The following is a 25,761-nucleotide window of genomic DNA, read 5'->3' on the forward strand; positions in this document are numbered from 1 at the left end:
CTATTTTTAGCAATACTTAACATCAGATACATTTGACTTGCATAAAGACCTGTTTCACATAAGGCAATCTGCATTGCAATTTCCCCATTCATTTTCTTGCTGATTTGTTTTTCCTGCAGTTTGCTTATCTTCCCTCAAATTGCTTAGCATCTGTAATTTTGGAGAGTTTGATTGTGATGAAACTTTATTCACAAAAAAGCCCTTCTGTTTGCTTCAAGTTGAGTTAAAAGATTCCAGTGTTTATTTATTTCAGCATAATAGAACCAATGCCATTCTTTCCTGCCACCCTGCCTGGGTCCAGCCCACCTGTTATGGCATGTTCCTCATCATTTAGGATTGTTTTACTACCATGTTGCTTACCTGGAACTGGGAAATGATGAAGAAATTGGGCACAGCAGGGTGCAAAAGGAGAGCAAGAAAAAGGGAAGCAGGACATTTAAATGTGCCAAGTGACTAGATGATAAACCTGTGTGAACTTGAAAGAAAAAAAGAATTGCAACCCTTGCAAATATATGCCTGCATTTTCAAATATATGCCTGCAAATATTGCATATTTGCTCTTATTTGGCATTGCCCTGTTCTTATCTAGCAGGATTTTTACTGTTTTTTTCTCATTTCTTCAGCTTTTATAACTACTTGCAAAGATGGTAGAGACTTTTTCTTTGGGTACCAGGATTAAAATGGAGGAAGATATGCAAATCTTTGTGTTGTTTCTTGTAAACAAGATTTGTCTAACATAGGGCTGTCAAATTCCCGGCCCATGGGCTGGATGCTTCATGCGCTGGCCACGCCCGGTTTAGCGAAAGGGAAAAAAGTTCCAATACGTCACGTGACTCTGCTGTGACAATGTGAGTTTGACTCCCCGGTCTAACAGCAACATTAGGTCAGAAACCTGGTTTGAAAGCAGCTGCCCATATTTTCAAGTGATACCATCAGGAATTCTAATAGTAGCATCAAACTAAAGATACAGAGAAAGAAGAAAGAGGATTCAGCGTAATTTATGGTATGTATATTTGAAAGAACAGCTTCTGCCCCAAAACAGACCAATGAGGAATGAATATGTAAAGAAGCCATAGAACTTACCCTGTTTTCCCAAAAATAAGACCTCTCCGGATAATAAGCCCAATTGGACTTTTGAGCGCATGCACTAAAATAAGCCCTACCCCAAAAATAAGCTCTCCCCAAAAATATTGCAACACAGCAGCAGCCATGAGGTGACCACGCTCACCGCCTCCCACACCTCAAAAATAATAAGACCTCCCCAAAAATAAGACCAAGCACTTATTTTGGGGGGGAAGAAAATAAGACCCTGTCTTATTTTCAGGGAAACATAGTAGGTAACTACAAACACTGCGGGTAGTCCTACACGTATGACCACAACTGGGACCAGAACTTCCATTGTTAAGTGAGTTGTGTCTGATTTTACCTTCTTTTTTTTGCCATGATTGTTTGGCGAATCACCCCATTATTAAGTGACTCACAGGGTGGTTAGTGGACCCAGGTTTTCCCATCGCTTATTGGAAGTCAGCTCGGAAGGTCACAAGTGGAGATCACATGACCCCAGGAATGTTACAATTGTTGTTAAGGACTGCTCACAAGTCACTTTTCCCAGGGCCATCATAACGTTGAATGCTTGCTAAACAAATTGTTGAAAGTTGAGGTCTACCTATATTTGAAATTGAGATCAAGGGTATCCCACAAGTCCTAACTGTAAGCATTTATTTATGGACAAGATTATCAAATAGCAGTAGCTAACACCAAGGCTGTTTCTGGAACCATTCAGTTAAGAAGTTTTTTCTTTACTAAATTGATTATAATCAAAGACTTAAAACGTTCCTGGATGTAATCTTGTCTACCTTCTGTGCACTCTGGCACTTTTCCGGTTTGTTTCCATGTCTATCTTTAGGTCTGCTTGTGATTTCTTTGTGTTTTGTATTTTTCTTGGATTTGTTTTTCCATTTTTTTTATTGTCAGCCCCCTAGAAAGTAATTAAGGATCTGAATTAATGAAATCTGTCTATACTGCCCATTAGATATTGTATAAATATATATTTTTTAAAGGAGGTGATTAAAGGAAGGCAGTTTCTCTTAATTTTCAGCTAAAGTTTAGTTCCCTCCATGTTGGACTGTGCTCCTAGACCTAATTACAGCGAATAAGTCTGAAAACTGAAGATTGCCTTGGTTCGTGAAACATTTTGATTGGAACTCCACTGTTTTGATAAATTAATTGCTTTAACCAATTAATAGTTTCATTAATTGACTTAAAAATGGACATTGTTGTTGGACAGCAGTTCTTACACACATTGTACAGGTATTTGCACAAATTGAAAATCACAAACTCTTAAAAAAAGTTGTCCTTTTCTTAAAACAGGAATGCCTCCTCGTGGTGACAACTTTTACTTGAAAATTATTGCATTTGCATGGCACAGAGCAGTGTACTTTTGAGAGCGAAATGCTTTTGAGTCAGTGCTGACTCCTGGTGTCTGCCTGGAGAAGTCCCTGCAGTTTTCTTGTCAAGATTGCAGAAGTGGTTTACCATTGTCTGCTGCTTAAGGATGAAAGAGAGTGATGTCCAGAGTGGAAACGGTTTAGTTCCCCCCACCCCACCTCTTAAACCAACAACAAACCTCAAATGCCACATCAGCAATCTGAGTACTGAAGGATACTTATTTATTTGATTTATTTGTATCCCATTCTTATTATTTTTACAAATAACTCTAGGCTCACAGGCCGGATCCAGCCCTTGGGGGTGCTTAAATCTGACCTGCGGTGCCTCTGGTAGCCAAAATGGAGTTCAGGGTACCCATGTGAGGCCCCCTACATCTCATTTTCTTGCCTGAATAGCCTCCTGTAGCACTCTGCTGGCCAAAACAGGGTGTCCCTCCCCCCTGGCTCACTGAAAAGTACAATGCTGATTTGGCCCTTGAAGAAATACAGTTTGACATCCCATCTCTAAGGCAGTGGAACTTGAACTCTTGGTCTCCTGCTTTCTAGCCTGGTGCCTTAACCACTAGACAAAACTGTCTCTTACTTGTAGTAAAAGAAGGATTTCTAACGCAACAGGGAAAATGTAGGACATTTCTTTATGTTGGAATGGATCTTGGAAGTCCTGTAGTTTGAGCTCATCCAATTTAGGCATCCTTCCAGATGATGTGGACTTCTTCATAATTTCCCAGCCAAATTGGAGAAAGCTGAACCATAACCTTGCTCATACTATAAAAAAGAGTAATTACAACATCTTAGGTAGTATTTTCAAGGCTGGAGAGCTACACCTAAGGAGTAAGAAAGGTGTTCTTGACAGAGATATGCACGATCTGTTGCCTAAGAAAAGGGTTGAAGCAGAGGTGGTATTCAGCAGGTTCTGACCAGTTCTGGAGAACCGGTACTGGAAATTTTGAGTAGTTCAGAGACTGGTAAATATCACCTCTGACTGGCCCCACCCCATCGATTCTCTTTCCCATCCCAACTGATCGGGAGGAAATGGGAATTTTGCAGAACCCCTGCCACGCCCACGAAGCCATGCCGACAGAACCGCTAGTTAAAATTTTTGAATTCCACCACTGAGTTGAAGCATTACTAAGTCACAATGAGATAGAATTTGGAAGTGGCTCAGGCAGACGCTTCCCTAATTCATTGCAATACAAAAAGGAGGAATCTAAACAGAGTTGCAAGATTTTGTTATTCTAGCCAATCTCTATAAAAAGACTTCCTGTGGAGTTGCTTTCACGATATACAGTAGTTTACCTAATGGAGCTGATATCATTAGGTAAGAGGTATTCTAGTCTCCTGTTAGAGAGATTTCTTCAAATGTATAGATGAAATTTAGTTCCTTGAGATTTCTATCCTTTCATTTTAGCCTTTCATTTGTAAGTGCACTAGTATGCTCTCAGAGCACTGTGTGTCCTTGGTGACTGTCTTTAATTCTTAACGTTTTTGAGGATCTTCAAAAACCGAAAATCTGTCATTTTTAGAAGCAACATCAGGCCTTTCTCTTTGTGCTAAAGTGTGGTGCCTCAGGTTTAATGCTTTGTTATTTAAAAAATCTAATCAGTATTTATTTTGTTATGTTATGCTCCTTTGGTAGGGATTAGATGAGTCTCCTTTCAGAGAGTATTGCTTTCAGAAATATCTTAGAGTCAATTCAAAATGGATCTCACAGTAACTGTTGCTGTCTTTTGATCATCTGTTAATTATTTTTTCTGTTTCCCTTTGTGCAGGTATGGAGCAAAAGGAAGTGCTGTAAGAATAGAGGTAGTGGTGTATACAGGCAGAGAAGGAAAAAGTTCCCAGGGGTGTCCAATTGCCAAGTGGGTGAGTTTTTATTTTTTAGTAATGTAAGACACATTTGTGTTTACTTCAACTATATTTTCCTATAATATTGATGATGCTTCATGTCCATAAAAATATTTTCCATGTTATTCAAAGACATTTATCTTACTAATATATCCCACTCTAAACTAAAAAGCACTGTTGTATATAAATAGGAAGATACGTATTAAAAAGAATACAATTACTGTTCAGATAGTCCTCACTTATCAACTGCATCATTCAGTGACCTTTCAAACTTACAACCGTGCTGAAAAAAATAACTTTGTAAGCAATACCTGCATTTATGACCTTAGCAGTGTCTTTCAGTCTTGCGATTGCCATACGGTCAGTATGGGTTGTCTTATGTTGACCTGCTCTTTGTCCTTGTTTCCCCCCTTGCAGACCAGAGAAATTAGAGGAAGGGTTACAAGAGAGTAAACAGACATACAATAGTGTATACACTATACATTAAAAGCAATGTGCCAGTAGCTGCAAGTGCATCATGCACACAGCCCAGTGTATTTCTCATTGTGTGCCTTCTTACTTTCTTTTAATCCCTTTCTCTCCAATCTTACTCTGTGTGAGAGAGAGAATAAGTTAAGCAGAGAAGAGATTGCCATAGAAATTGCTTATTTTTTGCTCCTCCCACCCACACTTTTGAGACTGGAGAGTTTGGAGATGAAGGGATTACAAAATAGTAAGCAGGCACACAGTGGGGCTGTTTGCATAGCACATTTGTGGCCACCAATGCCACTACATTATTTTGATGTGTATTCCTCACTGTGTTCCTACTTAAACTTTCTTATAATCCCTTCCTCTCCAACAAATCTAAATAAAAACTTTTTTTTTCTTAGTTGTCCCAAGTGAGCATTCCGAAGGGTGTGGGAATAGAGGCAAAAAAAACACCAAACTGAAGGTGTGAAACTGATTAGTTTTGTCAATTTTGAAGTAGAAATCACAGCCTGGATCACATGATTTTCCACTTTGTGATCCCTTCATTTAGTGATGGAATTGCCAATTCCAGTTGTGATTGCTACTGTAAATGAAGACTAATTTACATAGTCAGTAATGAAAGGAATTGAATAGGCAACAAAATGGAAACCAGGAAGAGAATTCAAGGATGTGTTGATGAAACACCAAGAGACAGAAATCCATTGCAACGTAACAAAATCCCAAAAGCTCTCAGAAAGAGAACAACATGGCATCGGTGTGAGGAGAGGGATCAGAATGAACTCCGCAACCTTTCTCTCAATGAGCAAGAGTTATTTGTCAAACCAGTAGTAGGGCTGTCAATGATAAGAGCAGATGAGGACTGCCTGCTTCCAGCCCCGGATGAAAAAGTGCAAGGAAATGGACACAGCTTTTGCTATTCTAAATTGGCTGCATAGGGCTCTCATTTGAAAGAAGCTTATTGCTTGAATTCTTGATCGTAACCTTAACTTTCTTTCCAATCAATGCCATTGATCTAAGCAGTTAGATAAATCTTTAACAATTTTCATCTAGACTGCAAGGAGTCTGGCACATTATTTTGAAAACCTTCCTATACAGGGAGGTTTTCATGTCAAGGGAGCTTAACAGCACGGACTCCAAGGATGCTCTTTTAAATATAGACTCTTAGAGAAAGAAGTGGGGGCAGGCCAGTGGTGGGATTCAATTTTTTTTACTACCGGATCTGTGGGCGTGGCTTGGTGGGTGTGGCAGGGGAAGGAAACTGTAAAATCTCCATTCCTTCCCCACTCCAGGGGAAGGTCATTGCAAAATCCCCATTTCCTCCCAATCAGCTGGGACTTGGGAGGCAGAGAATAGATAGGAGCGGGGCCAGTCAGAGGTGGTATTTACTGGTTCTCCGAACTACTCAAAATTTCCGCTACTGGTTCTCCAGAACTGGTCAGAACCTGCTGAATACTACCTCTGGTACAGACAACATGAAGCTCTTTCTGTGGGTTTGATGCAGCTAGTCCTTACATTACAATCACTCATTCAGTAACTGTTCAAACTTGTAATGGTGATGAATGTGGGGGAACTTACAAAGGGGTCCTTGGAGTTTCAGCCATCGCAGCATCCTCACAAACAAAGTCATTGCAGAAACTGGCAGGAAGTCCTGTCAGGTGAGGTCTTCGTTTAATGACCTGCATGGGTCTCACATAACAGTGGCAACCAAGACTGCCAGAACTGAGGTCATGAAGCTACATAGTCATGCAACATTTTGACTTCATGACTCCCCCTCTTGACAATAGAAATTTCCAGTCCCAATTTTCATTATAACCCAATTACCTATATTGGAACCGCCTGTATTATTGATTGCAAAATATTGATGCAGATTGTGGCTGGATTTTGGCAGTAATCCACATTTCTTTAATTTCCATGGCAACTGCTTATTTTCCCCAATGCTTAGCTCTAAACATCTACACAGAGGATTTGGTGAAATCAACGCTGACAAATTAAAAGTATTTTGGATGGTATGATAAGTCTTAGTATACAATTATTTCTGAAATATTTTGGAGCTGACCTGCTTGACTTGTAGATTGTATCTTCAAATCTTGACACTGCTGAACCTGCAAAATATGCTTTGTGTCTTTATGTAGTTTAAAATCTGGTTCAGATAGTTTATTTGTAACAATAATGTAATTGGGCAATGATGGCAAACACGTGTATTATGAATCAGCTATTACGTTGTGGTTTTCATGCTTTTCATTTTGACCTTTAAAAGCATTTGACTATTGAGTGCAGTAGAATATTTAGGTGGCGCAGTGGTTAGGGTGTAGTACTGCAGGCCACTTCAGCTGACTGTTATCTGCAGTTCAGCGGTTCAAATCTCACTGGCTCAAGGTTGACTCAGCCTTCCATCCTTCCGAGGTGGGTGAAATGAGGACCCAGACTGTGGGGGCAATATGCTGACTCTGTAAACCGTTAGAGAGGGCTGAAAGCCCTATGAAGCGGTATATAAGTCTAACTACTATTGCTATTGCTATTGCTATTTTATTCATATATAGTTAGTCCTCATTTAACAACCAAGTTGGGACTGGCAACGTGGCCATTAAATGAAATGATCACTAAGTGGAACCATGCTGTGCTTATACTCTTACGTCAGAGTGTACTGCACTCTTTCCTTTGCTCCATAGCTCTGTGAAGGGTAAAAAGTTACTTTTTGCCACTGTTGTAACTGAGAATGGTCACTGTAAGATACTTGCTAAATGAAGACTACCTGTATTGAATTGATTATAGATTAATATCAAATTGGATGATACTAAATATTCATACATTTCTTAGTTGTTCCTTCCCTGTTTCTTTTTGGGGGGGAAATTATGATGCAATTAAGCTTGTTTCATAAATATATTGATATGAACTGTCCGGTAACTAGTAATAGAAGTATAATCTCTTGCTAGCTGTTCCCTCTTTTGGGAAGGACAACAAAATTATGGATTAGACCTCGATGCCTATAGGCCAGTGGATTCTCAATACTGTTTCATTTCTTAGGAAGTATTTCCTGCAGTTAGTGCCAATGTTACAATTTCCTGATTTATGCTGGAATTTAAAACTGTGTGCCAGGCCTGCTCCAGTTTGGTCCTCTAGGAAAGAAATACTCTTGACTCCATGTGTAGCAAAAATAATTCTTTTAGTAAAAAGCCAAGAAAGCAAAGCCAAAATTAAGGTTTTGCATGTGAAAGTCTTCCAGTTAATTTTTCCCTTTTCATTCCTCCCCCCTGTTATCTCGCAATTGTCCATTTAAATTTGAAGAAGGTGTTTTGGTAACTGTCTCTGCAAAGGCAGGCTGGATTGTGAGCTGTTATATTCCATTTCCCAGCCTGTGGTCTTGAAGTGATGAGCCAATGTCTTGGGACAGCATGGTGTTTAATTTCACTTTCCCCCAGCTGCCTCCCCCCTAGTTCATGACAGACTGGCATCTAGTGAAGCAAAGCTGGAGTGAAAAGGATGGCAGTCCTGTCATTGTGCTGGAGATTTAATTTAATACTGGAAAAAGTACCGGTGTCCTATTTATCCTTGAAATAAACAATGCTCATTGTTCTCAGTAAAAGCAATTCTTTAAGAAAAATTTAGTTTTAAATATCTTTGACTTGTTTTTAAAAAGTATATATTCAATAAAACACAGGTACAGCTTCTGTATTGTTTTTAGAGTTATCTATGAGTTTCTTAGAAGGGACGTGGTGGTTCAGTGACTAAGACGCTGAGCTTGTCAATTAGAAAGGTCGGCAGTTCAGCAGTTCAAATCCCTAGTATGTGTAATGAAGTGAGCTCTCGTTACTTGTCCCAGCTTCTGCCAACCTAGCGGTTTGAAAGTATGTAAAAATCCAAGTAGAAAAATAGGAACCACCTTTGGTGGGAAGGTAACAGTGTTCCGTACACCTTCTGTGTTTACTCATGCTGCCCACATGACCACGGAGATGTCTTCAAACAGCTCTGGCTCTTTGGCTTAGAAACGGAGATGAGCACCACCCCCAAGAGTTGGGAACGACTAGCACTATGTGCGAGGGAAACTTTTACCTTTTTTTATGACTTTTTTATTGCCAGCTCTGCAGAGTGTGATTTAGTGTGTGTTAATGTTGGCTTGTTCCATGAGTTGTACAATTTCCATTGGGTCTGCCTAGATAACTGGTGCTTGCTGTGCCAGCATAGAACTGTTTACTCTTAAAATTAAGAGGTCTGCCACAGATATGTAGTGACTTTTCTTGGTTGGGTTTGGACTTAGCTTTAGCCCTTATCCAACTGAATCTTGAATGAAACAGAGATGTGGTAGGAAAGAACTTAATCCTCAGACAGGAAGGCAGCCAGTTTTTATTATGCTGAGAGGGTGGCCTATCAGGTACTCTTCCTCCTCCTCCTCTCTCAGACAAAGAGCTCCATGCTTAGTCTTGAACGAATACCAACATGTGGGTTTCATTGCTTCTGAAATCATAGTCATCTGTGATAGAGTAGCATAAGGATTTTATTATGTGTATTTGTGGAACAGAACATCTCCTGAGAAACTTCATTCTGTTTAGTGTTCCCAATAAGTTCATCAACATGTATGGGGAATTTTATACAACATTGGTTTCTATCCCAGGCTGGGGTAATGGTTGATGGAGAAATTCTGATTAGTATAGCTATTAAGGAAATGAAGGGAGGGGACGTTAGGTCATCCTGAGTTTCCTGTATGAGCCTGGCTATGACTTTTATGCCCCAAAGTGATTAATTAATTAAACATTCATTCATTCATTCATTCATTCATTCATTCATTCAATTTGTATAGTGGTCCAACTTGCGCTTGTGACTGAGCACCTCACAACAATTTTAATTAATTAAAACAATAGCAATAAAACAATAAAAATATGAATGAAACCAATTACAATGGTATTAAAACCACCATTAAAATATAAAAAACCCAACTTGAACAGCAGCCATACATCCTAGTCAGTATAATCACTGAAAAAACTCTCCACCATCACTGGACTCCACCCCCCCTCCCATCATGATGACACAACCATATCTTCAGGCACTTCTTGAAGGCCAAAAGGTTAGGGGCCAGTCTAAGTTGTGGAGGTGGTGTACTAATGTTCCAAATGGCCACAGCAGAAAAGTCAGTCTTTCTAGGGTCCTGTTAAGATGACATTACTTAGTAGATGGAACCCTTAGCCATATCTGATAGGATGGGTAGAATAACCTTGGAGAAAGTGTTCCTTCAATATCCAGTCACATCTCAGTACTTCATAGGTTATTACCACCACCTTGAATTGCACCTGGAAGCCAATACAGCTCAAAGATTAGAGGTGTATTGTGTGCTATTCAACAAGTGCAAATAACTACACCTGCACTCCCACTGTATAGCAATAGCACTTAGACTTGTATAACACTCCATACTGTTTTGCAGCCCTGTCTGAGCAGTTTACAGAGTCAGCATATTCCCCCCAACAATCTGGGTCCTCATTTTACCCACCTTGGAAAGATGAAAGGCTGAGTCAACCTTGAGCCAGTCAGGATCGAGCTCTTGATTGTGGGCATGGTTACCTTGCAATACTGCATTGTAATCATATTACATGTTACACCATTATCTTTTGCATCAACTGCAGCTTCTGGATGCTCTTCAAGGACAGCCATTATAGTAATTCATTTAACAAATAACCTGGGCATGAGTAATTGAGAACATAGTGTCCCAATCCAGGAAAGGATGCAATTGATGCACAAGAAGAAGCTGTGCAATGGCCTCCCTGCCCACAACCAGCAGCTGTTCTTTGAGCAACAGTTGTGAGTCCAGGAAGACCTCATTTTATGCGACCCCATCCAGAATAATGGTAAATCCTTGGAACCAGATGCCAAGAAGCCATTCAGTCTTGCGAGGGTTGAGCTGAAACTTGTGATTCCATCTTCAAAGCTCCACAGTCTCCAGACTGAGACAGGATATTGACAGCATGGCTTAGTTCACTAGATGGAAAGCTAGAAGACTGCTATTACCTCACCCATGCAATGGATTATCTCACTGGCAGCTTCAAGTAAATGTTACATGAAGAGTGGAGAAAATGCTAGATCCTGAGTAACCCTGTTAAAACAGGGCCCAAGAGATAATTCCAAGAATAAATGGTGATGAGTAATTTGTAACATATAGTTTGTGTTGGAGTCTGGAAAAATATTGATTGAAAGCAGATACTTGGAGTGTCAGTAGTTAACGCTGTTACTCTGAAAATAAAGATATTAATTATGCCGGTAAAGTAGAAAGTTAAACTGCAGAATTCTGTATTTGACATTGTAAAATCCCATTTTCCTTGTCTTGCGAAAGTGAACTTGAGATATATCGCACAATGCTGCTATATATCACAGTAGAGTTACATAGTATAATTTAATGTAATTTATTAACCTTTAATAAAGGTTAATAAATTACATTAAAAATGCAAGGGTCTCTTGCTTATGTAATTTCAACCTTAAGTATTTTCTGCAATCTAGAGCTGACCTTAAAGATGTAATTTGGTTGTAAGAATTAAAATGAGCTGAATTGCAACAAGATACATTTCAGGATGCGGTGGCTCAGGGGCTAAGATGCTGAGCTTGTCGATCAGAAAGGTCAGCGATTTGAATCCCTAGCGCCGCGTAATGGAGTGAGCTCCTGTTACTTGTCCCAGCTTCTGCTAACCTAGCAGTTTGAAAGCATGTAAAATGGAATTAGAAAAAATAGGAACCACCTTTGGTGGGGAAAGTAACAGCGTTCCATGCACCTTTGGCATTTAGTCATGCCCGCCACATGACCATTGACACATCTTCAGACAGTACTGGCTCTTCAGCTTTGAAATGGAGATGAGCACACCCACCCCCCTAGAGTCTGGAACAACTAGCACATATATGGGAGGGGAACCTTTACCTTTACAGTTAAGGCAGTGTTTCTTAATCTTTGCAAATTCAAGATTTCATCTTAGAATTCCCTAGTCAGCAATTCCATGAAAATTTAGAATAGAAGATTGAGAGTTCCATGTTTTGGGGATTTCAAGACAAGGATGTCCACTATGCATGTGTTCTTGGGCATGGAAATAAAGTGCTAGGTGTTGAAATCCATAGGGTTGTTGAGCAATGACAAAGCTGCAATTTTTAACTCTACTGAGAGGCATTATTTGGGGCTGCTTCATTTGGATTATATGATTCATTTGAAACCTGAAGGGGGGAAAAAGACATCATTCCAAAAAACCTTCATCTGAAATTGAAGGATGAGGCTTAATATATTACGAATGATTATAGATACCAGATTATTCCTCCAAAAGGTAGATATTTGAGATCCCCAGGAAACCAGCCTGAGGCCACATGTTTTAGCTTGTAAAGCAAGGAAGTCACTCATTTGAAGTTAGTTACCCAACACTTTGAAGGCAACTGTGGAAGCAAGTAATTTGAGACCAGATTCCTTTTAATGCCTAAGTGCTAACCAATTTTCTTTCTGAGAAACAAGTGCTTCTCAGTCTGTGATAATATAAGGGCTGAAGGAAAAGTGAGAGGATTTGGATATTGGTATTGCTGTATAAAGTGTTTAGAAACTCTTTTGAGTTTATCATAGCTTGATTTTTCATTATCAGGAGTTTTTCTAGAATAAAGTTATCCTATCAGAATTGTATCCTTCAATGTCTGACTGTAAGACTTTGACTGGATGATGCTAACCACTATCTCTCTTGGCTTCTCTGCAAATCCCTTTTCTTTCAACCTTAAGATTAAGTGCATTCACCAGGGGAAATCATGGGTTTTCGGGTGCACTTCTATAAAAACAATTAGATCCTCCTTTAAGCTCCCAGAGCAGGAAGATCACAGTATAGATTTAGATTGTGCCATGCTCTCACGTTTGGGGTTTGACATGATCCCCTCCTTAAAAGAGGGGGGATTTATTTTTACACAGCGTATATATCCTCTGTGGTGCTATGAGTTACAGTGACCAGCAGGAGGCACCTCTACATACACATAAATCTCAATATAACAAGCAAAGGAAATGAGAAAGAAATGGATCTTACACATTTAAGGCTTATTGCTTGGCAATTTCTGATCATTATCTGAGCTGTTGTAATTACCTACCATGTTTCCCTGAAAATAAGATGTCATATTATTTTTTGCTCCAAAAAGATGCAATAGGGCTTATTTTCTGGTTAGGTCTTATTTTGAGGAATTACGGTACTAATTGTCTCTGTCTGGCTGATTATCTTAACTGGGGCTTATTTTGGGGGGGCTTACTTTACAAGCATCCTGAAAAATCATGGTAGGGCTTATTTTCCAGTTGGGTCTTATTTTTGGGGAAACAGGGTAGGGTGATAATGAAAGGTTGTCAAGAAAACTACCAAGCTCAGACCACCAAGCTCAAGGACTCCTCATTTCAACCCTGAGCTATCAATTTCTGGTCATTTGATTTGAATGGGATAATCCAATGGTGTCTACCATTGTTTTCTGGAGGAAGGTTAGGCTAATAGGCCATGACTCTTATGCACAGAACAATACAGATTTGCACAGTGCAGACGAGAATTCTCTTCACATTATTTGTATCAGCATCTGTTGTGGAATGCAGTGGTGGCTGAGCCAAAAATACAGTAAAATTATATTTGTTATTGTATTTTTCTTTGTTAATTGAAAAAAAGCAGGTTAGATGTAATTTCCAGCAGCGTTTCAGCATCTAAATATATCATTCCAATTATATACTTCAATTGGAACAAGCTTATAGCAAATGGTGTTTGGTTTGCATCATTGATTTATTTTTGATGCTAAGCAGAGCAGGCTTTCTTTTCCAGTTTCATTTCTGGTTCCTTCCACATTGCATTGTGTTGTAAATTTCTGCAATGTTGGCTTTGTATCTGGGCTGACAATTGTGGTCCTCTAAAGTCTTCATTTTGCTGTTTTGCTCTAATTTAAACAAATTTAAAGAGAAATTCATTTTTCATTTAATTCCTGAGTGTAATTACTACTATAGCACGAGGTCATTTCTGCATTTTTAAGTATATTAATCCAAAAAACATGCATCCTAGTTAGTTTGGCTAATTTTGAAGGGACAATCTACCTCAAGTAATCTTTATTCACAGAGAACTTGTTCCTTATTCCAGAGATCCTGCCAAGGGTTGTGACAATTGCTTCATCAATCTAAGAGAAATATTTCAAGTAAGTAGAATCCAAGCAATTAAGTTGCTCTAGGAAATATGGTTGCCCATGACAGTAACTTAAAAAAAAACATTTTAGAGATTAGATTACATTCTTTTTGCATAATTGGAAAAGATTACTTCCATATAATTTTATCTACATATTAACAAAGGAATTGGATATGTACATCTTACATCATTATACAACATTATAAAAATATTCTGGAATAATCTCTCTTATTCAAATGCCATCATTGAATCGCACAAAGATATTTGAACTTGGGAAGTATTTTTTAAAAATACAATCTTCTCCCTGCTCATTTCAAATGGAAGAAATTTAAGGTAGAGGAATGATGCAAATGCCATTATCCTGAAGGGCCAAAGGTTGATCCTATACCTGTGATGGCGAACCTATGGCATGCGTGCCAGAGGTGGCATGCAGAACCTTTTCTGCTGGCATGCGCGCTGTCAGATCTCCATGGCGTTTCTTTCGTGAGCTTCTGTTTCTCAACGAAACAGAAGCTCATAAAAGAAAAATATCTTACCTGTTCCGCTGCCAGTGTTGGGATGTCCCGCCTCCTGTCGGGCAGCTGACAGGAGTCTCTGCTGCGCAGGCAGTTTGGGCATGCATGCGGACAAATTTTGGGCACTCAGTGTCTAAAAAGTTCGCCATCATTGTCCTATACTGTATTAGAGCACAGGAGCAGGAATGTGGTAACCCAAAGAAGGTCCAGTGAGGCACACATAAATAGCACATTGTCCCTTCATTCATGGGCTCTGTCAGTTCACACTTCAGATGTTCCTGTGGGATCCCATGATCCAGGGGTGGGATCCTACCGGTTTAACAACCGGTCTGCTCAGTGCGCACCTAACATGCATGACATGCACAGTTTACCGAAAACTCACCTTCCGCATTACTGCTGGCGAAGAAAACAGCTGAGACACAGCAATCCACTCTGCCACACCAATCAGCTGGGCTTTGGAAAAGGAAATATACATGAGTATAGCGCAGGGGCAGCCCCACTTCAAAGTCGGAGCGAACAAGTTCGCTCCCAGCTGATAGTCGTAGCTACCAGTTTGTCTGAACCGGTCCAAACCGGTAGAATCCTATCCCTGCCATAATCCCTTAGAAACAAAGTAGGTCCATTGTCCGTGAAACATTTTATAGGCCAGTAAATACTTCAATAGGCCTTTTCTCATTAATTTCTGATGCATACAAACAAATATGCAATTTCTTTTTCCTCCTTGTCTCTACTCACCCTCAGGCAGAGTATATTAAAGTCTATGCTGCACACCTATCTGAATCAGCCCGTGACTTATCTCTGATGCTATTCACAGTGGTAAAAGGGGTTGTGTGTTAACTATACAATACGTTGAATGAGTAGGATTATGCAATATTAATCTAGCTGAACAGAAAAGAGAGGTACAAATACACCGTAATACTGGAAGATATAAATATGTGGTAGAGGTTAGCCTAGTCTTTTATTTCCGTTTGTATATTTAAAACATTTTTATAACAAGGATAGGATGTATTCAAACATCTGTCAGGGTTCCAAATAGATCCAAAAGTAAATCAGAGTCCAAGGCAAAGTATTGCTCAAAGTTCCAATTTATTAAGAGAGCCGTGTTGGCACATCTGGGAAAGCCTGAATCAGAAAGATTCCCGGTTTTCCCCACTTAGTTGAAAGTTCAAGATCCTGTCCCCACACTACAAGTCCATCACATGGTCCAATCTTCCAACTGCCTTGCAGTGTTTTTTAATATCTTAAAATATGACTGAAAATATCCCCCCTCCCTCCCTTTTCTCCCTGCACCAAACGCTCTCCTCCATCTGGTGATTGGTGAAATCAAGGAAGACTCTGCCCGGAGACTGATGACATTGCAGAAGGGAGAATTCCCATTGGTCCTCTAGGGCTTTGTCGGTTCCTGGGAAAACGCGGTTCGCTGGTTGTAGCCTGCGTTTCTCTGCACATCTGGGGTTTCCCAGGCATTGCGTCGTCTGAATCCCCGTTCTGGACTCGGCAGTCTTTCTGCGAAGTTGGATTGCCTGAGCAAAGGGGCCCACGGGATCTTGAGACTTGATTTTTGAGCAGTACCAATCCATTCCACTCTTTCCTTTCCCTTTCTGTCCTTCTTCTATCTTCCTTTTGTTTTTCCTTTCCTTTCTCTTTTCCTTTCTCCTTTCCTTTTTCCTTTCTCTTTTCTCTTTCCCTTCCTTTTTCCTTTCCTTTCTCTCTTCCTTTCCTTTCTCTTTTCCTTTCCTTTCTCCTTTCCTTTCCTTTCTCTTTTTTTCCTTTCTCTTCCCTTTCCCTCCCTTCTTCATCCTTTCCTTTCTTCTTTCCATTTCCTTTCCTTTTTCCTTTCCTTCTTTTCCATTTCCTTTCCTTTTTTCTTTCCTTCTTTCCCATTTCCTTTCCTTTTTCCTTTCCTTCTTTTCCATTTCCTTTTTTCCTTTCCTTTTTCTTCTTTCCCATTTCCTTTCCTTTCCCTCCCCCTTCCTTCCTTCCTTCCTTCCTTCCTTCCTTCCTTCCTTCCTTCCTTCCTTCCTTCCTTCCTGGGGGTCTGAGGGAGAGGGAGGGGACCCTTTTCCTCCTTGGCCCCCTCCCCAACCTCTGCTCTGATGGCAATTATGGCTAAAAAAAATTTCAGGTGCTCAGGCATGAAAATGTGCCATTCAAACACTATACTTTTCCTCACACACTGAAAAAAAATTAGAGGGAACATTGCCAAAGACCCAAAAGAAAAGATGGCTGCAGGCTTGACAACATCATGGTTATCTAAGCTAATGGTTGGGCATGAAATGTATTCCATTCATGCCTTATAGCTCCTTGTGCGATATGGGAGTGAAATGTCTAGGTCAGAAAGTGAAGAAAAGCAATTAAAATTGGTTGCTGATTACAAGGGAGACTCTCTGTGAATTTCATGGGGCCTTTTGACTACTATGAAAGAAAAGCTGAACTGAGAATGGTTTTTTCCTTAAGTAACCTGACCCAGAGTTTGACTATCTGATACCCTCTAGTCATTTTGGACTTTAATTTCCATCAGCTACAGTGGCAAGAGTTTGTGAGAATTACAGTTTAGAAAAAAATCCCACAGTACAACAGTCTACCGTACCCTAATCTGTATTTCTACTTTCCAATGATAATATTAAGTAATTAGCCTTCCTCCCCAAAGAGTGAATTAGGAATAAACATCCTACTGCTGCCCTGCCTACACAATTTCTTTATACAAGAAGTTTGCATAATATAATGATGATAAGGCAGCAATTGCTTTTTGTTGCAAAAGGAATATTTTGTATTCAACTTTGGGATAGAATTGTGCCGTTGAGCACTGCAGTCTTAGATCAAAGGCGTGATTAGTGGTGCTGTATAGATACACTGAGATATATATTTATTTCATATGTCTTCCTTGTAAAGTTATTTGCTCTGCATAATTGTTATCTGAAGTAGATATAAGTCTTTTGAATCGCACATATTGGAAAATACTACATTACTGGGAAAACTGTACAGTATTGTTATAAGCGTAGAGATAAGGAGAGCAGGCCAGAATGGATTCCCCAATTTGCATAGTTTCTTTCTTTATTAGGGTATTAGGAAAACGGATGGTTCATAAAAGTTCATTTGTAATGTTGAGAAAAATGATCGTTTAAAATTTTCTATAATTTATTAATACAAGTAGTCCTCGACTTACAACAATTCATTTAGTGACTGTTCAAAGTTACGACGACACTGAAAAAGTGACATATGACCATTTTTAACAGTTACAACCTTTGCAGAATCTCCATGATTATGTGATCAAAATTTAGATGCTAGCCATTTGGCTCATATTTATGATCTTGCAGTGTACAAGGATCATGTGATCACCTTTTGCAACCTCTGACCAGCAAACTCAATGGGGAAGCCAGATTCACTTAACAGCCTAGTTACTAACTTAGTGACTAAGGTATAGTAGTTCTTAACAACTATGTTGAGAAAGGTCATAAAATGGGGTAAACTTAACAAATGTCTCACAACAACAGAAATTTTGGGCTCAGTTGTAGTCATAAGTTGAGGATACCTGTAATAATATTCATTCTACACATCTATTTTAAAATAATAGTAATGTGCAGGCATGGAAAATGTAGTTAGACACTTCTGAAATAATAATACAGGAAATCCTCTACTTAAAAGACCGCAGTTGAGTCTAAAATTTCTGTTGCTAAGACAGTTAAGTGAGTTTTGCCCCATTTATGTCCTTTCCTACCACAATTGTTAAGTAAATCACTGCAGTTGTTAAGTTAGTCACATAGTTGTTAAGTGAATCTGGCTTCCCATTAACTTTGTTTGTCAGAAAGTGGCAAAAGGTGATCACATGACCCCAGGATACTGTAACCTTCATAAATAGGAGCCAGTTGCCAAGCGTGTGAATTTTGATCACATGACCATGGAGATGCTACAATGGTCGTAAGTGTGGAAAAAACAGTGACTTTTTTTTCCAGCTGTTCTAACTTTGAATGAACTGTTGTAAGTCCAGGACTATCTGTATACATCATGTAATTTTAAATTTTGTTTCTTTTCAATGATAGATTTGGGGTTGTTGTTTTTTAAATGAAGCACAGATGAAATAGTAAGAATTATAACCTGTCTTTCTCCAAAAGGGATGGCAAAAAAAGTGGGAAACTGTGCTTCCTTTTAAAGGTTAAGGGAAATGTATGATATTTTAAGAGGGGGGAAATTGCATCAGAAGAGCTATTGAATCGTTATTGAGAAGTCCCAGCCTGCCAAAGAGATACAAACTGAGAAAAGCTGCCCAATCCTGCACATGCTTGCTAAATACTGTCAATGTGGGGAAAAATTGTCTGATGAAATTGCCGTCACTTTAGGCAAGTCTTACTTTGATTTGCTTCACTCCTGATGATGCCAACCTTTTTCATTGTGATCCAGCAGCACTGAATACTCTGTGACCTTTGTCTTAAATGTGATTTATCCTTCCAGGCCTGTCTGGTTTAATTGCAAATCTTTTGTTACTGACTTGGTTTAATGGATAGCATTTTGCAAACGGTTGAATGATAAGATTTTCTGAAAGTTAAATGAAATGTGATGTAGTTGAAGCAGCCTTTCTCCAGGTTCACATCTTTTTGAAAATATGTCTGTTTCTAAGTTTAACGTTTATTTTCTAATAAGCAAGTAGATACAGCTGTCAGGGTTCCAGATAGCATCCAAAATTAAATCAGAGTCCAAGGCAAAGCATTCCTCAAAGTTCCACTTTATTAAGAGAGCCATGTTGGCACATTTGGGAAAACCCGAATCTGAAAGCTTCCCAGTTTTCCCCATCCAGTTGAAAGTTCAAGATCTTGCCCCCACACTCACAAGTCCTTCACATGGTCCAATCTTTCACTGCCATGCTGGCAGTTCCACCCATCCAGTTCCTGTCAGGTTTAGAGGTGCAAAGGCAAAGGATGACCTTGGCTTTCTAGAAAGAATTTTGTTATGGCTACATAGCATCTAACATAGCATCCAACTCCCTACAATCCCCCCTCCCATTTTCCCACAATAAAAAACCCATAGTAGAATAATAGAAAGCCTGGCAGGCCAAAGATCCAAAAGAAAAGATGGCTGCAGGCCTGACAACAGCAGTATGCAAATAGGGCTGAATGAATACTTGAGGATAAAAAAATTAGTGGATACACTATTTTGTAGACCAAAATTTTGTCTACAAAGAAAAGAGGTTTGCTAAGTGTGTAGGTTACATTGCAGTTTTCTGTTTTTTGGTGTGTTTTGATCTTATTTTAGGAAAAACTATATAATTGGAATTTCAGAAATAAGAACTGTCTGAAAGGGATTTCAAACTATGATATCTTCTGATTAATTAACCAGTGAAAGATTGATGAAATCCATAAGAGGGAAAAAAACTTGTGATAGACAATTACAGCTCTGGCCTCACAATCAAGAGGTTGTGAGTTTGATCCTAGGTAAAGTCTCCTGCTTGGGCAGGGGGGTGGACTAGATGACCTGCAAGGTCCCTTCCAACTCTGTTAATCTGGACTGTCCTTGAGGTAGAGGAGGTGGGTGTCAAAAACATGAGAGTAGCAACTGTGACAAGGTGATTAAAGTCCTTGCCTTTCAATGTGTACTATAGGGCTTGGTGCTCATTTCGTGTTCTCATCTATTTTAAATTTGCTGATCCTTATAGCTCTTTCTAGAGAGCCAATAGCTCTAGAGAGATAATAGCTAGATTTCCATTCTAGGATGTTCCATGATTAATCTGCAAACCCTTCCTTTGTCTTCCAGGTGATACGGAGAAGTGGTGATGAAGAAAAATTGCTGTGCTTAGTTCGTCAGCGTGCAGGACATCACTGCCAAACGGCTGTGATTGTGATACTTATTTTGGCTTGGGAAGGAATTCCTCACCTTCTTGCTGACACATTGTATAAGGAACTGACCCAGAGTCTCAGAAAATATGGCTGTCCAACTAGCCGTAGATGTGCATTAAATGAAGAGTAAGTACGCTTTAAAATATTTCATAGTATGAGCATATTTTAAAATATAAGGGATGTATGAGAGACTAATAATTTTACTTGATTGACAGTCTTCACTATGGTCATTACAATTGAAAAAGAAGCACACAATAATTTCTAATTTTTTAGTAGAGTGCAGATAGCATTCTGGGTATGATGTGTTAAGAGGACCAAAATGAACTTTCTCATTTTTCATTATTTTATCCAGGCAAAAACCGATTATATGAAAATATAATTTTTCTTTCATTTTTTAAAGAATGTCCTCTGTTGTTACTCACAGCTTTCTATCTTGCTTTTGATGTCTTCTACAGGTAAATAGAATGAAGCACATTCTTTCTACATTTTTTGTAGATGGCAAAATATAAACTCAATATAGTTGAAACTTTCTTAATGTGAAGAAACAGTGTGCTGGTGTACCACTGCTTCATCATTCCAAATTGCTTTTAATGACAGCTGCTGCAATTAAATCTTACAAATTCCCTTTCAGGCTTGTTTAATACAGTGCCTGAAATGAGGCTTGTATCTTATTCCTATCCTAACAAAACTTCAGTACTTTGTTCTCGGCACTCAAATCTGATTTGAGTTGGAAACCAAGCTTGAAGAAACCTAATTATCTGATGTAGCCATTATTCTAAATAATTCACATAAATGTATGTTATTTACTTAGTCTCCTACTGACCGGAGCAGCCAAATTAAAGTATGTAATCATGTGCCGACTTTAATCCTGGAAAGGTTGGAGCAAACTTTTGCATTCCAATCAGGACATTTTTTGATGTTCTCTTAGAAGGCCCCAATTTGATAATTCCAGGAATGGTCAGTCATTTTCTGGAAGTGAACTTTCTACAACCGAAACAAACTTGCTTTGTACTACACATGTTTGAGTCTTCCATAATACTAGCAACTAAGTATGGAAGGCAATTTGAAGCTGCCTCAGTGATGGCACAGTCATTATTATTTTTTTACATGATCTAAAAATGAAAAAAATACACAGCCACAAAGAAGTGCACTATTTATTTCTCATAAACCCAATTAACAGTATCTATTCACTTTGGTAGCTCTACCTTCAAGCCTCTTTGCCTGAAGATAGTCCTTCACTTACAACAATTTGTTTAATGACCTTTCAAAGTCACATAGGCACAGAAAAAAGTGACTTATGGCCATTTTTCACAATTACAACTGTTGCATCATCCCTGTGGTCACGTGATCAAAATTCAAACACTTGGCAGCTGACTCATTGATGACAATTGCCAGGGTCATGTGATCCTTTTTGTGACCTGACAATTAAAATCAGTGGGGAAGCCAGTCATTTAACAACTGTGTTACAAACTTAACAATTGCAGTGATTCACTTAACAGCTGTGGGAAGAAATGTTGTAAAATAGGCAAAACTCCCTTAACAACTGTCTCACTGCTCAATTGTAGTTGTAAATTAAGGACCACCTCTATTGGTGTAATATTGTGTAATGTTAAATTCAAGCTACAGAAAAATGTATTAAAGTTGATTATAGACAAGTTGTTATTGCTTCCACCCATAATTGATTGGGGAGCAATGGCTGAGGAATCTGATGTGATAGCAACAAGGTATTTGGCAAAGCCCTAGAGCAGTGTTTCTCAACCTTGGCAACTTGAAGATGACTGGACTTCAACTCCCAGAATTCCCCAGCCAGCAAATGCTGGCTGGGGAATTCTGGGAGTTGAAGTCCAGACATCTTCAAGTTGCCAAGGTTGAGAAACACTGCCCTAGAGCCTTAAATGTTTAGTGATTGTCTACCCTGTGATGGAAAGGAGAAAAAAGCCACTTTTGAGCCTGCAGCATGAGATTCATCAGATCTGATTGATTCTTACACTGGTCATAATCAGAAGCAGCCAGTGGTCTACATGCTTGTCTTGCTCTAGTCTAGTCTATTCCATTCAAAATAACACAGATTAATCTAAAATTAAGAATTCCCCAGATGTTAGCTTTCAATGTATATGTTAGATTGACAGAGATTTGGGGCATCAATTTGTTGAAGATGAGGATCTTGCCCAACTAGCTGATTACCTACTTTTGGTTAATTTTTCTAGTCGTACTTGTGCCTGTCAAGGTCTCGACCCAGAGACATGTGGGGCATCCTTTTCATTTGGCTGTTCTTGGAGCATGTATTACAATGGCTGTAAGTTTGCCAGAAGCAAAATCCCCAGAAAATTTAGACTTCTCACAGATGATCACTCCCAAGTAAGTATTCTCCTTTCCTTCTTCCATAATGCAAATTTTAATGCTACGGTTTAAGTGCACAGGTATTATAAATGTTTTAAGCTTTTCAGAATGAGTGGAATCACGTTAGATTACATCCTCTCTATGTGGCTTAGATGAGCAAGCTAAGCATTACAACGAGCAATTTCTATTCATACACAGTAAATCACTTGTACTGACTTGTCTTACATGTAAGTAAGCACATAAAATCTCAGCTCCTGTCACCTCCAAAATGCTATGCTTTCATTACTCTGATCCATCCACCATAATTTACCAATTTGTACACATTGAATTGAACACTTTATTTGGTCAAGTGTGATTACACACATAATGAATGTGTCTCCAGTGCAGAAGCTGTCAGTCTACATGCAAAGCAACAGATTAATGATAATCATAACAATAGCAATAGCGCTTATATACCACTTCATAGTGCTTTACAGCCCTTTCTAAGCAGTTTACAGAGTCAGCATATTACCCCCAATAATCTGGGTCCTCATTTTACCCACCTCAGAAGGATGGAAGGCTGAGTCAACGTTGAGCTGCTCAGAATTGAACTCCTGGAGTGAGCAGTGAGTTAGCCCTGCAGTGCTGCAGTCTAACCACTGTGCCACCACGGCTCTTATTGGTAATAATACACCAGTAAGAATGCCAATAGGAGGGGGAAGTATGAAGTATTATCCTTCATAATAAGAAGTATAAATAACAATAATGTTGCAGCCATACTACTTGGGTAAATACATACTAGCTTTAGGCAGCAGTGTGAGCATTAGTTATTCAGCAGAGTGAAGGCCCAAGTGGAAAAACTCTCCCTGTGTCTACTTGTTTTGGCCCTCTGTGCCCGAGAAAAGAAGTTGAAATAGTTTATGCCCAGGATGTGAAAGGTCTGCAGATATCTTCTCAGCCCTCCTGACCCACGCAATATAAAGGGCTGTTATGGAAGGCAGGCTGGTTGCAATTGTTCTTTCTGCAATCTTAACTATTCATTGGAATCTGTACCTGTCTGTTTACTTGCTGCACCAAACCAGACAGTTATAGAAGTAGATATGACCGACTCAAAAATTCCTCTGTAAAACCGCACCAACAGCTCCAGAATGTCCTGCGTTGACACAGGAAGAATATTTGTTGTGCCTTATAATGATGGTTCTAATGTTAAGGGCCCATTTCAAGCCCTGATAATGTGCTATTGAATATGGTAAGAGGTGGTAGAATAGAAGGGCTGCTCCTAAAATCCACATCTCTACAGCCTTAAGCATATTTAGCTCCAGATTGTTATAGCTGCACCGCAGGGCCAGGTTTTCAACCTCTCGTCTATATATACATGCTGCAGACTCATGACTAACTCGAATGAGGCCAATGACCCTTATGTCATCTGCAAACTTCAGAATTTAACAGAAGGTTTCCTTGAGGTGCATTCATTGGTATAGAGAGAAAACAGCTCTCAGCCCTTGGGGCTCATTGCCTAGGTACCACATGTAATTTTCCCTAGCCTCACCTATTGCTTCCTATCTGTCAAAAAACTGACAAGTATGAGCAGGTACACTAAGCTGGACAATAGCAATAGCACTTAGACCTATATACCACTTCATAGTGCTTTTACAGCCCTCTCTAAGCAGTGTACAGAGTCAGCCTCTTGCCCCCAACAATCTGGGTCCTCATTTTACGCAGGAAGGATGGGAGGCTGAGTCAACCTTGAGCCTGGTGAGATTTGAACTGCCAAACTGCAGCTAGCAGTCAGCTGAAGTATCCTGCAGTACGGCACTCTTAACCACTGCGCCATCTCGCCTCTTAAAATTAATTAAGAGTATGCTTTTATTTTCCTTTTAAGATTGAATGCGCACATTCACAGTGACTAATGTATATGAGCAATCCATTTTATAAAAAATGTTCCTTATTTTTAAAATATGGAACATTTCACAAATGCCAATTCTTGTTATGTACACGTTTGCTAACTTCCAGCGTAGTACATACTCCTGAAGCAGGCACTTGGTTGTACAATTATTTCGGGTGATCAAAAAGTTCATAGAGCAAACAAATGAAAGTTCTTCTTGTCATTGTTTTTATTAGAACCTTCTATTTTAGCTAAATATTAAATATTGATCATTTTACAGATGGCATAAAGCTAGGAGGTATAGAATGCAAATGCAGAAGAAGATAGATTGAAAGTAAAGACAGATATGGATCATTTGAACCCCTGGACGGAGTGAGATGAGGTTAAATGTAAAGAAGTATAAAATTATGCTCTTTAGGTAAGAATAGCCTGTAGTATAGAGATAAAACTAGAAACATCTGTTGTCTAGAAAGTAGTCCAGAATAATTTTTGGACAGGTAACACACTTATGTGGATTTGTGCTATTGTGATTTACTTATTCTGCTCAATAGTGCTCAAGGAGGTATTAAAATGATAGATAAGTTGATATTCTAGAATATGATGGTCAAAAATAACTGTACAACACTAGCACTGTTTAAAATACCCTGTTTCCCTAAAAATAAGACCTCCTCAGATAATAAGCCCAATTGGGCTTTTGAGCGCATGCGCTAAAATAAGCCCTCCCCTGAAAAAAGCCCTCCCCAAAAATCTTGCAACACAAAGCAGCCATGAGGTGACCATGCTCACTGCCTCCTGCACCTCAAAAATAATAAGACCTCCCCGAAAATAAGGCCAAGCGCTTATTTTGGGAGTCAAAAGAAAATAAGTCCCTTATCTTATTTTCGGGGAAACAAAGTAGTATATAGGTTTTTTGTCTTCACTTTTTATGGCAAGGAAATGCCAGGACAATTACACTGCATTCAATGTATTTATATGTAAACAATAAAAATATATTTTAAAAAGAAAAAAAGAATGAGATACAAGAAGCAGTTGCCCCCTGCCTTTGCCCTCTTCCTGCTGTACAAAGAAGAATTTAAAGCTGCTCTTTCATTTCTGTTCTGCTTAATTTTGACTTGTTCTGCTTTCTAGCATAACAAGTGAGTTAACTTTGAACCGTGACTTGCTTATAGCTTGCCAGGTTCAAAGCATCATGTAGAATTATGGTGAGATAATTTTATGGAATGAATGAATCCAATCAGTCTATAAACTGCACATTATGGGTGGTAAGATTCAGCAAACCACATTTACAATTATTCACAGCACAGGATCTGGATGGGAGAAA

At 39.1% G+C, this 25,761-nt stretch overlaps 1 protein-coding gene across 2 annotated transcripts in view; it reads left to right on the forward strand.

Moving 5' to 3' along the window:
* Positions 1–25,761, forward strand: part of TET1 (tet methylcytosine dioxygenase 1) — a 103,400-nt gene that overhangs the window by 56,728 nt on the left and 20,911 nt on the right. Inside the window, exons 6-9 of one of the 2 annotated variants that reach the window (XM_087702230.1) lie at positions 4,216–4,305; positions 13,852–13,906; positions 20,154–20,362; positions 22,444–22,594. In XM_087702230.1, the coding sequence (XP_087558356.1) occupies positions 4,216–4,305; positions 13,852–13,906; positions 20,154–20,362; positions 22,444–22,594 (505 nt within the window). Of the gene's footprint in view, positions 1–4,215; positions 4,310–13,851; positions 13,907–20,153; positions 20,363–22,443; positions 22,595–25,761 lie in introns of both variants that reach the window. The other variant, XM_087702231.1, reaches the window with a different exon arrangement.

The sequence above is a fragment of the Thamnophis sirtalis genome, unplaced genomic scaffold (assembly GCF_051295495.1).
Source record: "Thamnophis sirtalis isolate CommonGarterSnake01/CBP01778 unplaced genomic scaffold, rThaSir2_p1.2 scaffold_15, whole genome shotgun sequence".
NCBI classification, from domain to species: Eukaryota; Metazoa; Chordata; class Lepidosauria; order Squamata; family Natricidae; genus Thamnophis; species Thamnophis sirtalis.